Below are 16988 nucleotides of genomic sequence, written 5' to 3' on the forward strand. Positions count from 1 at the left end.
GTGAAGGGGGGGGGGAATAGATTGACGGTGAAAATCTGGGGAGGCATCAACTAAAGAGAAAGAGAGACGAGAAGAGAAGTCACGGGGAGGGAGAGAGTGATGAGGAGAGAGAGAAAGTCATCAAAAGGGAGCGAGTGACGGAAGTATAGTGTTTCCTGGAGAAGAGTGGTGGTGGTTAGGGATTTAATGGGTTCAGTAGTGGTTTGGGATTAACTTGAGTCAAGATAGTAAATAGGTTTAACGATCGAAGTAACGGTTTAACCATCATTAATGTCACGACTATATAATATTACTAAGTATAGGATTATTTTTAAAACTCAAAAGGAAAACAGTTTACCATTGCAAATGTTCCATAGTACAGGGTTACCAGTGGAAATTTCCCAAAAATATTACATTAAAGAAACTAAATTGGAACAAGCACAGTTTCTCAGAAAGGGAAGGAAATAAGAAAGAGATGATTAATTATTTAATTAGGTAGGGGTCTGCTGCCTACTTATGCTGTTTGAGCATCATGAATTTTCCTTGTTTACATGGCCAGAGGAGAAACTTTATTTTTCAAGTTCCACTGAAGCAACTTTCAGTTTCAAGGTATAGAGTACATAAACTACTCTCAAATATAATCTTGAACATCTTCATTGAATACAATAAAATCCTATACAATAATGAGCCTGAACTTACAAAATGAAGCTAACTATCCAACTATTATATAGCAAACAGACAATCAGACATTTCTTACAGCAACGAGAAGTAGACATGAAGGGGGAACTTGAACCAGGTTAATCATTTGCTTGATCCAAAAGTGTACTTGTCTCCAGCACTCTGGCAATCATATGAGGTTTCCCTATGCCGCTTTGTAATATTTTACTGAATGCGTGCATGAGGAACTGTTGTAGAAGCAAGGGATGACGAACACTTACGAAGTCGTCCTTTATCAATGAAGGTTGCTGAACGGCAATCTCTGTATGTTTCACCTCCCACAATACAGTTTTTGAAAAGAAATTTTAGTTTTCAGTTCTAAGGGCTCAGAGTATCATCAAATGAGATTGTAAGACTACACTCTTTGCCTTCTATGCTGTGATAACAGTGATAAATTGTTATGGGTTGATAGTTTTCTTGATTTTGGCTGCTGCCAACCATATTGTCGAAGAAACTCCTCAATCAATCTGCAGTTGAACCAGAGGTTTAAAAATAGAATGTGATATCATGATATTACGAAATTAATGAGCATGAAAACATTTATTCAACTGTAGTTATTTACAAGCTGCAAATGGACTTCTGTGAAGCTGCTAGTTCACGGTCAGGGAATGACTCGTCCAAGCGATAACTCAACCACACATAGAGCTCCAAGACCTTCAGTCAAGAAACACGCAAGTTTAAGATACTTGCAGAACTGTAAGTTGCTACATAGGAGACCGAAATAGATCTGTCAGGACTCAAGATCGCAGTAATTCAATTTCTGCTTAACTAAAGAACAATATTGCAGATTATCGTTGAAATTCAGCGATACTTCAATAAAACAGAAAAGCAAAGTTGACAAATGATACAAGACAAATATGGAAATCAGATATGCCTTTCTTACATTAGTATCCAGAACAAGGAAAAAAGCAACAAGGGTCAAAAACAAATCAAACATCTTCAAGAAAAAAGGTTCAGTATACAGATTATCAACTTTCAAATCATCATATATTAAGAATTCCACATCTCTTAGATTAATGGAAAGCCCAAACAAGTGTCCATATCGTGCATTCTTGGGTTCACAGTATGAATTACTACTATCAGATACAACCTATATTTCTTGGTCTCTATCCACTTAAACTAACTTTTCTTATTCTATATTATCTGTCACCTAACAAATGCTCAATTGAAATTTTCATCTATATAACCTGAAAAAATTTCATGTAACATGATACATTAGCCATGAAAGCATCAAGGGTTGAAAGGAGAGAGAGGATGAAGAGAAATAGGACTTTGAACCCCAAAACTTAGCCAAATTTAACCTGTACTTATATGAGCTATCTTGTAGTTCTATTGCCACCTATTGCGGGGAGGGGGACTCATGTATCAATAAGAACATTAACTATGAGTCCGACCTTGTGGATTGACTCCATTTCATCCAGAGCAGCTGGTATTTTAGGCACCTTGAGCACACCAAAACTTGGCAAAATTTAACTTGTAGTTTCAATATGGTCCAAAAGTCATAAAGGGGAATATTGTAGTTTCATTGCCACCTTTTGAGGGGGGAGGGGGGGGGGGGGTGGGGGCGTTGTATTAATCATAACTTTACTACGAGTCAGACCTTGTGGATTGACTCCAGTTCTTCCAGGGAAGCTGGTGTTTTGGGCACCTTCAGCATTCCAGGCGTAAAGATCTCCCGTAGATGAACAATACCTTTCTTAGCATATGTTTGTGCAAACTGTTCATTGAAAATTTAAAGTAAAACCACATCTGAATATATAACGAAAAATTAACATATACTGTATACGTAAAAGATAAGATGTGTTACTACCTGTACAAGTCCCTGTGATGAAATATCGTCATCTACATCAACTGGACTGCAGATAGATACGTAATTGAAAGTAAAGTCAAATTGATTTTTATGCGCTATTCAATACAGCACAATGGCTGTTTCACAACAAAATAATAGCATACTAGTTATTGGCTAAGCTTAGCTCGTCTGTCTATCAATATATAAGAACAAGATCACATGAGAAAATATCTTATTTGAGAAATGGGAAAGACTAAGAATTCACAACAAAAAAAATTTCCTTTAAGGTTGGAGTCACATCACTTATTCATTAGAGTCACATCTTTTTTCCTATTTCACGTAAAAATGGAGCTATACATATATGGTTATATACTTTCTCCGTTCCATAATAAGTGAAACACTTACAATTTTAAAACATTTCAAAATAAGTTAAACATACCTTAAATGGAAAAAAGAAAGTGACAAAATGACAAGGGTACCCATCACAAACTTGTGTGGTTTGCTTTTCTCTCTCCTCCTTTTGATAATGAAAACGGTATTTTATGACTTTTTTGCTTTTGACATTGATGTTTATTAAATCTTATATACATATACATATAAATTTTTTCCTTGAATAATGCAAAAGTGGGTTTTAATTCCATAAATATGCCAAAAAAAAAAAATTCCTTACATACCGTCCACGTAGGACGGCATGCGAGAAACTGTTTTTTTTTGTTTTGTGTAGCGGTTTATTTTAAAATAAACCGCTACTTTAAGTAGTGGTTTATACACATAAACCGCTATCTCAAATAGCAGTTTATATATATAAACCGCTACCCTGAGTAGCGGTTTACCTCGGCAAAATATTGCAAGCACATATCAAACTCTGGCATATGTAAACCGCTATTACGAATAGCGGTGTATGTACAAAAAAACCCCGATGAGTGCTATTTCCCCATAACTGGCCAAAATGCCAGGAACATTAAAAAAAAAGCTCTCCAACCTGCAATTCCAGCACCCAAATTCCATCCAACAACACCAAGTTTATGCACACATCAATGACCAAACACCAAGTTCATCCACATTCAAATTTATCGAAGAATTTCTTAATTACGAAGTTAGATTAAGAAAATATGTCAATCATAAACAAAGTTTAAAATGTAACATAGTGTTAACTAACTATACAAACAATAAATGTAGTGCTAAGAGCCCCTCTTCTTTTTCTGTGAAGGTCTAGATGAACTAGATGTGGTCTCAATAAACTCTGCAATGGCATCAAAAGAAGATGGAGTGGTTGCAGAATGTCATCGGTAGGTCCTTTGACAGACTGGAAGCGAAAGCTAGGTGTCGTGGTAGATGTATGAGCAGCAGACATAGAAGATGTAGAAGTCGATGTATGTGCAGCAGAAGTAGGCACGCTCTGTAAGATGTGCCCATGTCCAGCTCGGCCAACAACATCAACACAGTCCCCTCATGGTCTGCAATGTCTATGCAAACAACTGGCGCCCCATATCTGGAGGCAATGACTCAGCAGCCTCTAGCCTCTAGTACAGTGCTGCACCTATGAGCAACATCAGATAAAGTATGTGCATGCATAGAAAGAAAAATATATATATCGGATAAATAAATAAAAGTATAACTACAAATCATGGCACTTACCAGTATTATATCTGCAGACGCATGCTGATAATGTGTAGAAGGAGGTCGCCTCAATGGATCCGTAATGTGTAACCTCGTGATGCGACGATATCATATCATATACTCCTCAATGGCATGAGTACGACCACTAAACTTAGTATCCTGAACAACACGTCTCTCACGCTCATCCCACTTTGCTATGTAAGGTCGATGTCTTAGGGGATAATTCTTATTCTTCGACCTCCGATCTATGCCATGAACTATTGTGCTCGTATCACAAGGTGCTGGAATCATCTGCTCGAATCCAAATTGGCGCATAACTCGATCAGGAAAATGAAACTCCACAATGTTGAAACAAATAAGTGAAGCCAATATGCGCCATACATGTCGATCAGCTCGACATATAGCAGGTAACAACTCCAGCATCATTAGTATATGGTTACCAAGTCATCTACAAAGAAAGAATCTTACAAATATTAGGCATGTGAGAGATATCTACCAATGTTTATATATTAGGCATATGAGACCATATGTACCTGCATGTCCGTCTGATGGTCAAGTGCATCCCGGTAGTAAGAATGCCCACTTGCTAAGTGGGACCTCGTGAGGTGTACCGGAAGCCAACTGAAAAGAAATACACATTAATATCCTTGAGAAAAATGAAACTAAATAATGTCAATAAATATGAGACACTGCATATCACCTCACAGCTAAGGGGTCAACCCCCGGAACATGATGGGATCCTAAAATAGGAACATCATCGTCAAACTGTGGAGGTGGGTCCCGCAACCTCGAAATCCGAATCTGCCGATGTGTATGTGCTCCCATGCCCAAAGCTGTAACAACACACGTCGACCTAATGCCCTCGCACCCCTCTGTGATGCCCGACATAGTTGTCGATACAAGTATGCAAGGGTCGCACTACCCCAGCTATATGTCCCTGCTACGTCGAGATCTGCCAAAAGTGGATGATAAAGCACCTAGACTCTATCTTCACTCTTTTCAGCAAAAAGAATGGACCCCATGAAGACAAGAATATAAGCCCGTGCGAATCGTTGTACTGTCACCTCATCAGCATCGTTCGGCAACAAGAAAAAATGAAGCTGAAACCATGTCAACCTCATAGACGAACCCTGGAGAACTCTGGTGTGGTGGGCCAAATCCCTAACAACTCGTGCATCCCAATTACCCTCGCCTCCAGCAGTAACAGGTGGCTCGTGCACTCTCAGTCCAATGATAACAGCGACATCTTCTAAAATAATTGTCGCCTCCCTGACAGTCAAATGAAAGGTATGTATCTCCTGCCTCCATCGCTCCACTAATGCCATCAGAAGTAGTCGATCAATCTCCAAACCTCCCCCTACCAAACGATGTATGCCGAGAAAACCAGCACGCTCAACATACCGAAGAACCCTATCGTGAACCTCCCGGTCACGAGTGAGACTATGATGATGCAACCGACACGGTAATACCGTGTCCGCTGCTCCCCTCCATGCATCCTCACTCCGATGCTTGTCCTGGAGGGTGAGAACGTTGTGATCAGTGGGGCCGGGAAAGATGGATTGTGCCATCATACCTAAGAACAAAAAAAAAAGTTAGTAACACAATGACGACTATGATAATAATATAAGTTTATGAAATTCAATAAAAATTAGATTTACCCAAATGTTCCTTCATCATTCTTATTATGACATCTTTGCTTATTGTGTCCCGAAACCTTACAAATACTACATCTATATTTGTCGGGCCTATTAGTTACATCCTTTTCATTTTGTATTCGAGTGGACCTTAGACGTCCAGCTCCACGCTTTAGCCTCTCATCAGCTATAATTCACGGACCATAATATGGAGAACAATTATGCATATCGATCTACTTATATGTCCTTTTTCAAGCTTGTGCCTGATATGCATAATTGTTCTCCATATTATAGTCCAAGAATTATAGCTGATGAGAGGCTAAAGCGTGGAGTTGGACGTCCAAGGTCAACTCGAATACAAAATGAAATGAATGCAGCTGATAGGCCAAGCAAATATAGATGTAGCATTTGCAACGTTTCGGGATACAATAAGCAAAGATGTCCTAATAGGAACGATGCAGGAACATCTGAGTAAATATAATTTTTATTAAACTTCATAAATTTATATTATTATCATAGTCGTCATTGTGTTAATAAATTATTATTTTTTTGTTCTTAGGTCTGATGGCGCAATCCATCTTTCCCGGCCCCACTAATCGCAGCGTTCTCACCCTCCAGGACAAGCATTGGAGTGAGGATGCCTGGAGGGGAGTAGCAGACACAGGTATTATCGTGTCAATTTGCATCATCACAGTCTCACTCGTAACTGGGAGGTTCACGATAAGCTTCTTCGGTATGTTGAGCGTGCTGGTTTTCTCGGCATACATCGTTTGGTAGGGGGAGGTTTGGAGATTGATCGACCACTTTTGACGGCATTAGTGGAGCGATGGAGGCAGGAGACACATACATTTCATTTGACTGTCGGGGAAGCGACGATTACTTTGGAAGATGTCGCTGTTATCCTTGGACTTAGAGTGCACGGGCCACCTGTTACTGCTGTAGGCGAGGGTAATTGGGATGCACTAGTGCACGAGTTGTTAGGGATTTGGTCCACTACACCGGAGTTCTCCAGGGTTCGTCTTTGAGGTTGACATGGCTTCAGCTTCATTTTTTCTTGTTGCCGAACGATGCTGATGAGGTGACAGTACAACGATTCGCACGGGCTTATATTCTTGTCTTCATGGGGTCCATTCTTTTTGCTGACAAGAGTGGAGATACAGTCCAGGTGCTTTATCTTGCACTTTTGGCAGATCTCGACGTAGTAAGGACATATAGCTGGGGTAGTACGACTCTTGCATACTTGTATCGACAACTATGTCGGGCATCACAGAGGGATGCGAGGGCGTTAGGTCGAACTCTGTTGTTACAGCTTTGGGCATATGAGCACATACACATCGGCAGACCTCGGATTTCGAGGTTGCGGGACCCACCTCCACAGTTTGATGATGGCGTTCCTATTTTAGGATCCAATCATGTTCCGGGGGTTGACCCCTTAGCTGTCAGGTAATATGCAGTGTCTCATATTTATTGACATTATTTAGTTTCATTTTTTCTCAAGGATATTAATGTGTATTTCTTTTCAGTTGGCTTCGGGTACACCTCACTAGGTCCCACTTAGCAAGTGGGCTTTCTTACTACCGGGATGCACTTGACCATCAGACGAACGAGCAGGTACATAGGGTCTCACATGCCTAACTTATATACATTGGTAGACATCTCTCACATGCCTAATATTTGTAAGATTCTTTCTTTGTAGATGACTTGGCAGCCATATACTGATGATGCGAGACTGGAGTTGTTACCTGCTATATGTCGAGCTGATCGACATGTATGGCGCATATTAGCTCCACTTATTTGTTTCGACAGTGTGGAATTTCATTTTCCTGATCGAGTTATGCGCCAATTTGGATTCGAGCAGATGATTCCAGCACCTTGTGATACGAGCACAATACTTCATGGCATAGATCGGAGGTCGAAGAATAAGAATTATCCCTAAGACATCGACCTTACATAGCAAAGTGGGATGAGCGTGAGAGACGTGTTGTTCAGGATACTAAGTTTAGTGGTCGTACTCATGCCATTGAGGAGTATATGATATGATATCGTCGCATCACGAGGTTACACATTACGGATCCATTGAGGCGACCTCCTTCTACACATTATCAGCATGCGTCTGCAGATATAATACTGGTAAGTGCCATGATTTGTAGTTATACTTTTATTTATTTATCCGACTATATAATATGTATTTTTCTTTCTATGCATGCACATACTTTATCTGATGTTGCTCATAGGTGCAGCACTGTACTAGAGGCTAGAGGCTGCTGAGTCATTGCCTCCAGATATGGGGCGCCAGTTGTTTGCATAGACATTGCAGACCATGAGGGACTGTGTTATGTTGTTGGCCGAGCTGGACATGGGCAATCTTACAGAGCGTGCTACTTCTGCTGCACATACATCGACTTCTACATCTTCTATGTCTGCTGCTCATACATCTACACGACACCTAGCTTTCGCTTCCGTCTGTCAAGGACCTACCGATGACATTCTGCAACCACTCCATCTTCTTTTGATGCCATTGCAGAGTTTATTGAGACCACATCTAGTTCATCTAGACCTTCACAAAAAAAGAAGAGGGGCTCTTAGCACTACATTTATTGTTTGTATAGTTAGTTAACACTATGTTACATTTTAAACTTTGTTTATGATTGACATATTTTTAATCTAACTTCGTAATTAAGAAATTCTTCGATAAATTTGAATGTGGATGAACTTGGTGTTTGGTCATTGATGTGTGCATAAACTTGGTGTTGTTGGATGGAATTTGGGTGCTGGAATTGCAGGTTGGAGAGCTTTTTTTTTAATGTTCCTGGCATTTTGGCCAGTTATGGGGAAATAGCACTCATCGGGGTTTTTTTGTACATACACCGCTATTCGTAATAGCGGTTTACATATGCCAGAGTTTGATATGTGCTTGCAATATTTTGCCGAGGTATAATTGAGATAGCGGTTTATGTGTATAAACCACTACTTAAAGTAGCGGTTTATTTTAAAACAAACCGCTACTGTGAGTAGCGGTTTACGTGGGCAAAAACAAAAAAAACAGTCTCTTTGCATTATTCAAGGAAAAAATTCATATATATATGTATGTATGTATATGAGTTAAATTTGAAAATTTTGATTTATATGTTCATAATTGTTCCATAGTGTCAATGAAAAGACAAATATCAAAGTTTTTCTTTTACAAGAATATAGCTTTTTTAATACAATATTTATTTGCCAAAATATCTTAAATATTATTCAGGCAGGAAAAGTTCAAAGGAGAGAATGACATGGGCATCTCTTCTTTCTGCTTTAATATATTCTAATAGATAAATAGCTCCGAAACTTAGGAGGTCCTAAAATCAGAATTAGCAGAACCTGATTCCCTCTTCCAAAAGTCTTGTGCAGCTTGACGATCATATACTTCCTCGGGTTTTTTAGATGCAACATTTGCCTTTTTGGTGAGTATTAAAATAATCAAATGTTAGAGGTATTATAAAATAACTATGGCATTCATACAGTCAAACACCATATTAATGAGCTGGTCGGCAGAAAAATACACCAACATCACGTAACACTGAATTACAGTGTTTAATAAAGCACGCTTAGGTGCTAAAGCTCAAGGTGCAACAGCCAAAAACATAAAAAGGTTTGGCAGGCTCGTTTTTAAACAGGCACATAGGCATTAAGACAAATACTACCACCATAATGCACCTCAAGGCTTTTCGTAGATTCAACTTTGAGCGTCATGGTCAGTAATCACCATCCTTGGTCACTAATCTACCAGCGAATGCTTAACCTAATCTTGCTAGTTTTGATCTCGGGGTACGTGAATTAATGCTAAATCAGTACATGAAAGACTTGGTAAAAGCCATCAAGCATGAATTCTCTCACATTGTGCACGCACTATAAAGTTCATCTTGGCACCATGTAGGGAACACGTTTCCCCTTTCAAAGATTTCCCTTTAATCTCATTTCCTCTTTTCTTAAGCTTGTGTTCATTTTCTATATACTCCCTCCTTTAGCTGGTAATATTCTCAAAGGTCAGTTTCAATAGGTTTACGCATCATATAAAGTTAACATACACCAGGACAGACCTACAGCCAGCAGACTGAATTATGAGAAGAGACTATAAGGGCAACAACAACTCCAACACGAACACCACCACCAGCACCACCATAAATCATCATAAAAAATTGTTTCCATGACAAATGCAACAATAGAAGTAAAACTATAAGAGTTTGAGCAAAGAATCAAGAGGTTAAAAGTGAGAGGAGTAAGCCGAGAGAAAACATTAAGCAATCGGCAAAACTGAATGAGGTGTACAGGAAAAACAAAATATGGGGATATAAAAATAAAGTTGAGAAAGTTCTATGAATAAGGTAAAGAGAAAAACAAATGTAAAGAAAAATAAAAGAAAGATTAGATAAAACCCCAAAACTAAAATGAATAAATATGCTTGAAGGGGAAAAAATTGAGAAACACGAAGAAAAAAGTACAAGGAACAAAAAGGACTAAAAACAAGATCAAGTTGTGTCATCAGCATAAATTATCTCCCTCTATGTCTCCCTATATTATGCCATACTTTCCTAAATCCCAAGTAGATGCATATCACCCTCAATCAGCCTTATCTAAGTTCCCTAGATCCTCTGGTACCACTTGAAATCCCGTCATTTCACCACTCTTCAAGCCTTCTAACTAGTGTATGACTGGTCTGTGTCTGACATGTCCAAGCTACCTCAAAAGATTCTTCCTAATATGTCATTCCTAAACCAATTGTTTCTTGTATGTCCACGTATCTAACATAAAATACACATTCTTCTCATGAACGTGGCAAAGTTTCACGACCCATCATTCCGTACCATATGGTAACATAGGTCTAATTGTCCTGCAGAAGAATTTTCCCTTCAATCTTTGGGGCATGCCACGATCACAAAGGCAATGGCAATAATTATAGGAAAAAAATCAACAAAAGCAACGAGCAAACATACACATAATTGCCAATGCAGGAAACATGCCCAAAGTTCTTCAATGACCAGAAAGAGGCACAGAAAACTGATACCTGATACAGAAGAGGTATTTCTCATGCAAACCAAGTGGCAGCTCATCAATAATGGCGGCTACTTTCTGTATAATCATGGTACGTCAGCATTCAGAAAAACTCCAGACAATGTTTATGATGGGTCATAAATGTCAAATGGAAAAGGGGGACGTATTTCCCAAAGAAAGAACAATAAGAAAGGGACAAAGCTACACCAATCTCAACAGTTTGACTATTTTGGCATGAAAAACTTTTTATCGAAAAATACCCAAAGTGCTGACTTTTATATTGATAGTTCTGTAACTTTCAACGGTAACCAATGTTAGATTTGTTTGTTGCAAGTTGTAGCCATAAAATGTCTATATCTTGGACGTGTTACTACAAGGTCAATGGTATAACACACAAGATACCTATGTTTTAAGAGCTCGCTTATAAAAAATAGGAAACAAAAGAAAAGGCCCTCCAGTCAGATATTTTTCATTATGGCCAGTTAATAAGAAACATATTTATTGTTTGTTTGACCACGATCACTAAAACACTGACTATAAGCCAAAAGTCAATTAACAATCTGGCTAAAAGCCATTACTAAAACAAGACCTCTATGGCAAAGAACCAAAAGAGCTAACACACCATCAACCTTCTTTATTCTAATTAAAGGTATTGTGGCCATATAAAAACTCAATGCCGTGATGTTACACCTTCAATTTACGAAGGAAGCTTGGTACTTCAGGTTGAGCCACACTGTGGAAAACTAGCAAAAGAACGAGATAAAAGGGAGATAGAGCAGGCGATGATATGGAGAAGCCTCTGGCAGTAAGCTTCTCTGCTGGAGTTGGATCCAAAAAATCATGAGCAGGTAAGGGAAGGGAGTGGGGAATCTCCTCTTTAAAAAAATTAACAAAATCTTCTAGTTAGATTCTCAGCATATACACTTCAGAATGAGAAAGCAATGAGATCACAATTGTTTTTACATACCAGCAAATCTTCACAATCGGCAATGAAGTAATTTGGAGATAACTTAGCATTGGTTACAAAGTGTTCCTGCCAAGAAATGTAACAAGATTTTGGACAGAAAACTTGACTAATGCTTTACATATACAAGATAAGAACTAAATTTTATACATGACATCACAAATGCAATGTCAAAACCTAATAAGAGTGAAAGACAAGGATAGCTATGTGTTATTTTTTTAATTCAAAGGGGATAGGATAGCTGGAAAACCTACCAAAATATGGTATAATCCAATTTCTGGATTTGCTCTAGAATACAAGAGCAGAAGATCATAGTTTGGAAACAGACCAGCACGCTGCAGAGCACATAAGATATTGCTGAAAAATTAGAAATAGGCAAGGCAATAAAAGGCTTACAACAGGAAACGTTTTTGTCTCATCCACAGAATGTTTCATAAAGGAGCTATGAAACAGAAGCAAATCACATGATGTACGATTACTTCTGCAGCAGGCTCAGTATTTCACCTCTAGGGGTGGAGATGGAGAGTTAAGTGATGTGTGCAGTAGTGGTAGATCCTCCCCTTCTAGACAAGTCACTTCACCAACAGGGTACTTAGACCCATATCTACCAGCTCTCCCTACAAGAATCAGAAATCATCTCAGGCAGGCAACATAAACATTTTGACAATTGCCACACCAATAAAAAAAAAGAATTAACATGAATAATCCCAATTTTAATCCATCTTCTCAAAATAATCCCAAGTTTGAGGACCTTCTCAAAGTAATCTAAATTGTTGTTTTTCATGCCTTAGCTAATCCAATTTAGGTCTATCATATATACTTCCTCCGTTTTTTTTTACTTGCAACACTTTCCTAAAAGGGAAATGATTAATTACTTGCAACACTTTCTACTTTTGCTTTTCCTTTCTCTCTATCTTTCTCCAATCACTTGGGCCCTCTCTTTTTTTCCTCTTTACCTCTCTCCTACCCAAATTTTGCATTGGAGTTGATGGAAAAAAAGTGTTGTAAGTAAAAGAAAAAAAAGGGGATGAAGTAGAAAAATTGACATTTCAGATTATTTTGAGAAGGTCCCTCCAAACATGGGAATGTTTCACGAATAATCAAATGTTACTGGTGAATGTTTGGGATTATTTATGTCAATTTTCTCTCAAAGAAAGGGTGATCACTGCCAATCTAGGTCAATGTAGCATGATTTCTTACAAAACTATCTGATTCCGAAGGAATATGAATGCAATAAAGGCTTTGATGTTCATACATCAAGTGATCCAATAACCCATTCTTGCAATACTATTCATCAACATTTCAACATATAATTATTGCTGAAGATATCCCTAAGTAAAACTATTCTAAAGAGAAGCACTCAGCAGCACGGCAGAAAATAATACAGGATAAAAGCACTAAACTTCATCACCAAACATTTACTTTGCTATTGAGATACCTTTACATCACAAGTATTAAAACTTCTTGTTGGAGAGCCTGACAATGGCTGCGGTTAGCCCTCAATATGGCCAACCCTTTTTCCCCTTTCCCCTTCCCACCCCCCCACCCCCCGGTTCCCATACCATGTTTCTGATACATGATCTAAACGTTAGAGACCACCAGAAAGATGGTAAAATCCTCCTTTGAACACAAAGAAAGCATGGTCCTCGCGACATACTTTAACATCAAATAAATGAATAAATAAATAATTGTACTTTTTAGTGTTCAAAAGTACTACCTCCGTTCCTTTTCTATTGCAACAATAGGGTTTTCATGCTTGCCAATGCACAATTTTAACTATTAATATCTTTAATTACGTTTTAGTAAAAAATATACAAATTAGATATTTTGAAAGTATAAATCGAGACGAATCGAACAAGATCCCACATGACTATATATTTCCTTACATAAAAATCACAAGAGATAGTAAAAGGGTGGTGAGTGAATAGTGTAAAAATTACATTGTTGCAATAGAAAAAGAACGGAGGAAGTAGTATGTAGCAAGTAATATGACATTTCCATCTTATGGAAGTTAGCAAGTAAAAATAAAAGGAGGAAGTATAACTATATAAGTAAAAACATGGAAGCAAAAATATAAAATGTTTATTTAATTATGCAAAATGGACGTTTCATAAAGTTCAACCTACTTTGGTAAATGTTGTTCCTTCTCCAGGTACCTTATCCACTTGTTGGACCCATTAAATTCTACAATCTCTCACAATCACATTCTATCTTTCTTTTTCTTTTTTTAAAGGACCCACAAAAGAAGTAGCAGAAAAACAACAGCAAAGATCATTATTATAAGTTATTACTCCCTTCATTCTCAATTAATTATTAAGTTTGGGCATTAAATTAAGAGTAAATAGTAGGGGATCATAGGTTTTGTCGGTGGATAGATTAATATTAAGAATAAAGAAATTGGTCGAGTAAGAAAGATAGATAAGGGAGGCTGGAGGGTCCTACATCACATGAATACGAAGAGAGAGAATGAGAGAAGGGGATTTAGTAAGGAACCCTACATCACATGGGTTGAGTGAGATAAGTGGGACAATAATTTAAGAACTAACCATAATAGTATAGATCGGATTTCTTCAAACTTCAAGATATAGAGCTTGTAGCCTTCTATATCCATAGATGACACTTACCTGAGGCAATTCTTTAGAAGAAAGAAAAACTTTCATCAAGAAAAGAAAATATATAAAGAGTGGACTTGGATTGACCCAAACAAATGAAGGTACTAACAAAAAAAAAATACATTGCAAGCATGAGTTAATGCTGACAAAGACATGCTATGAGACATTCCATGAACATGAGGTCAAGGGGAAACTCAGACCTAAATCCCACAAAAAGTCTGACGAAATAAGATCATGTGAGATCTTATCATATAACTGGAAAAGAGCAACTTAAAATCTTATAGCAGCTGTCCTTAAGATGTATTATTTTGGTCTTTCTGCCATTGCAATATTGCATACATCCTCCCACCCATCTGGCGGCAAACACATGCACTATTTGTCTTTATTGTGATCCTCATCGTTTCAAGATACGTTTGCGGAATATATCTTTTCAGTATAATGTGACAGTTAATGCTAATCACATCTGTGGCCTAAAAATTGAAAGAATATTGCCAACCTGCTATCTGCTTGATCTCTGGCACGGTCAGATCACGTAGCTCCACACCGTCAAACTTTTTTAGTGTTGAAAATATGATTCTAGATATATTTAAATTAAGACCCATTCCAATTGCATCACTAGCCACAAGCACATCAGACTCGCTGGTAGCATCATTGAACATAGTCGCCTGCATTACTAGGCAAAAGATGATCTTAGAGACTGAACCAATCGGCATCAGGTTTCAAATTCTTAACCATTAAGATTTGGGGTTATCACCAATAGCAAAGATGGAAATAGGCATTAAGTTGCAGTGTATTTTATTGCATGACTGACTGGATAATTTTCTCCAACCTTTAAATGTAAAGACTTTCACATGACAGCCAAAAGCATGTTGAGGTGGAACATGGAGCGAGAACTTAACAGGTCAAATGCATCTTATAGTGAGAAAATATTTGGATCCGGAAAGGACATCAGTTAATGTGCCAAGAATGTAATCATGCTCTGTATCAAGAGAGGGGAAAAATGTTTTGAGACAAAAAATTCTTCATCACAGAGGAACTCTTAGAAATATCGAATAACTCGAATTATTCAAGTTGATGTCTTGGTTGAAAAATCTAAGAACATTCTAATACATTACCCTTTAACTCATAGATGTTTCTTGATATGATAATATTTGGTCATTGATTAAAAGCGATACATCTTGACATTACTAGATCCTAACAATGAACACTATTTAACTTCCAATTCAAATGGCTTACTTCTTTACAGTAACTTTTCACATAATTAATTGTGCTTCCACACAGCTGGCAAAAACGGCACCACCCTCTAACCCGACGAAAACCCAACACTAAATAAGTTGGTTTGGGTTAAAGTTATCAACCCTCTTAAGTAGGTGGGTTGACATGACACTAACCATTGGGGGGGGGGGGGGGGGGGGGGGTTGAGGGGGGAGATGACAACTATTAAACCATAAACATTTCAAGCCACCACATATAATGTTACCCCTGCTGGTCCATAAACTTTATAATCATCACATATAAAGTTACTCCCACTAGTAGCTCTTTAAAACCAGCACTATACTCACCACATTTTCTTTCTCTAAAATTCATGGATGACCTTAGTTCTTTCAAGGGCATTCCCCCACATGCTATATCTGAGTGTCCTTCCCTTATTTTTGCAGTCTTGCCCTCTCAATCTACTACTCCACCCTCTCTTTTAACTTTCCCAGTTCCCCCCCCCCTTTCCCTCTCTTGCCAAATAAGGTTGATTCGGTCATGCAGTGGGTTTTTGGTCCAATTTTTGCAGTAAAGACTGAAGCACGTGTCTACTTAACATTACAAAAAGCTTAAGGCTCCTAATTATGTCTAAAAGATAAAATCGGCTATAGTATTGCACTTGTAATTAGTTTATCGATTTTTGTCTCGCGTAATAACGACCTTTGGATCTTTTCGTCCAAAAGTACTTTCTATAATATCATTATGTAAGATAGAACCTTTTATTATATTTTTTTATCGTCAAAAAGTACCTCATACGATAAAAACTCTAGAAAAGAGCACCTTGAAACCGTTTTCTGGCCAAAACGTCAATTTTCAGACAACTGATTGTTTTTGCGTGTCACTCACACACACTCTTCCTATACTTTCTTTTCTTTACACGCACTCTCACTCCTCCTCTTCTTCTTGATGTCTCTATTCTTCTCACCTTCTTCCTTCATCTTTGACTCCTTCCTAGTCCTCTATTCCTACTCAGTACTCACTCTTAAATCACCACCCTACCAGAGTTTCGTATTGGAATCAAAAACTACAATTTCTCAAAGATTCCTCTTAAATGCTTTTTGCTTTCTCTTTATCTAAAAGCATCTATTTATAGGAGATGCCCTGCTAGACTTGTCTTGCACAAAGATTAAGCCTTGTGTGATACATTGGCACTCGCCTCTCCTACTTTGAGTTCCCATTTTTATGGCTTCTACCAATTCGTTTTTAGAACTTTATCGTGTAAACTTAAGTGTGGGAGCAGCCCCGATGCACATGTTAATATGGGTGTGTGGAAACACACTAAGAGATAGATTCAGCACAAAGATATTCTAATAAAGGTTATGTGTTAGATTTCGAGATAGAAGACTAGTTATTTGATTATGGTGTGGGCATGTAAGACATCGTCTTGA

At 38.0% G+C, this 16988-nt stretch overlaps 1 protein-coding gene across 8 annotated transcripts in view; it reads right to left on the minus strand.

Annotated features, from left to right (window-relative positions):
- Window positions 1–596: 596 nt before the first annotated feature.
- LOC104908109 (DExH-box ATP-dependent RNA helicase DExH16, mitochondrial) overlaps window positions 597–16988 on the minus strand; it is a 33976-nt gene continuing 17584 nt past the window's right edge. The window contains exons 8-17 of one of the 8 annotated variants that reach the window (XR_007272691.2): window positions 14843–15011; window positions 12239–12351; window positions 11989–12069; window positions 11738–11803; window positions 10784–10848; window positions 4639–4726; window positions 4124–4553; window positions 3654–4025; window positions 2507–2552; window positions 2360–2413 (exon numbers count right to left, since the gene is read on the minus strand). Coding sequence is in view for 4 of the 8 variants with exons in the window: in XM_010697188.4 (XP_010695490.1) it covers window positions 1052–1163; window positions 1259–1350; window positions 2297–2413; window positions 2507–2552; window positions 10784–10848; window positions 11738–11803; window positions 11989–12069; window positions 12239–12351; window positions 14843–15011 (861 nt within the window). In the remaining 4 variants the exon portion in view is untranslated. Of the gene's footprint in view, window positions 1164–1258; window positions 1401–2296; window positions 2414–2506; window positions 2553–3653; window positions 4026–4123; window positions 4727–8275; window positions 8297–9099; window positions 9176–10783; window positions 10849–11460; window positions 11646–11737; window positions 11804–11988; window positions 12070–12238; window positions 12352–14842; window positions 15012–16988 lie in introns of those variants that run through there. The other 7 variants (XM_010697188.4, XR_007272690.2, XR_007272689.2 and 4 more) reach the window with 7 other exon arrangements.

Source organism: Beta vulgaris, chromosome 3 (genome assembly GCF_026745355.1).
Source record: "Beta vulgaris subsp. vulgaris cultivar EL10 chromosome 3, EL10.2, whole genome shotgun sequence".
Classification (NCBI taxonomy): Eukaryota; Viridiplantae; Streptophyta; class Magnoliopsida; order Caryophyllales; family Amaranthaceae; genus Beta; species Beta vulgaris.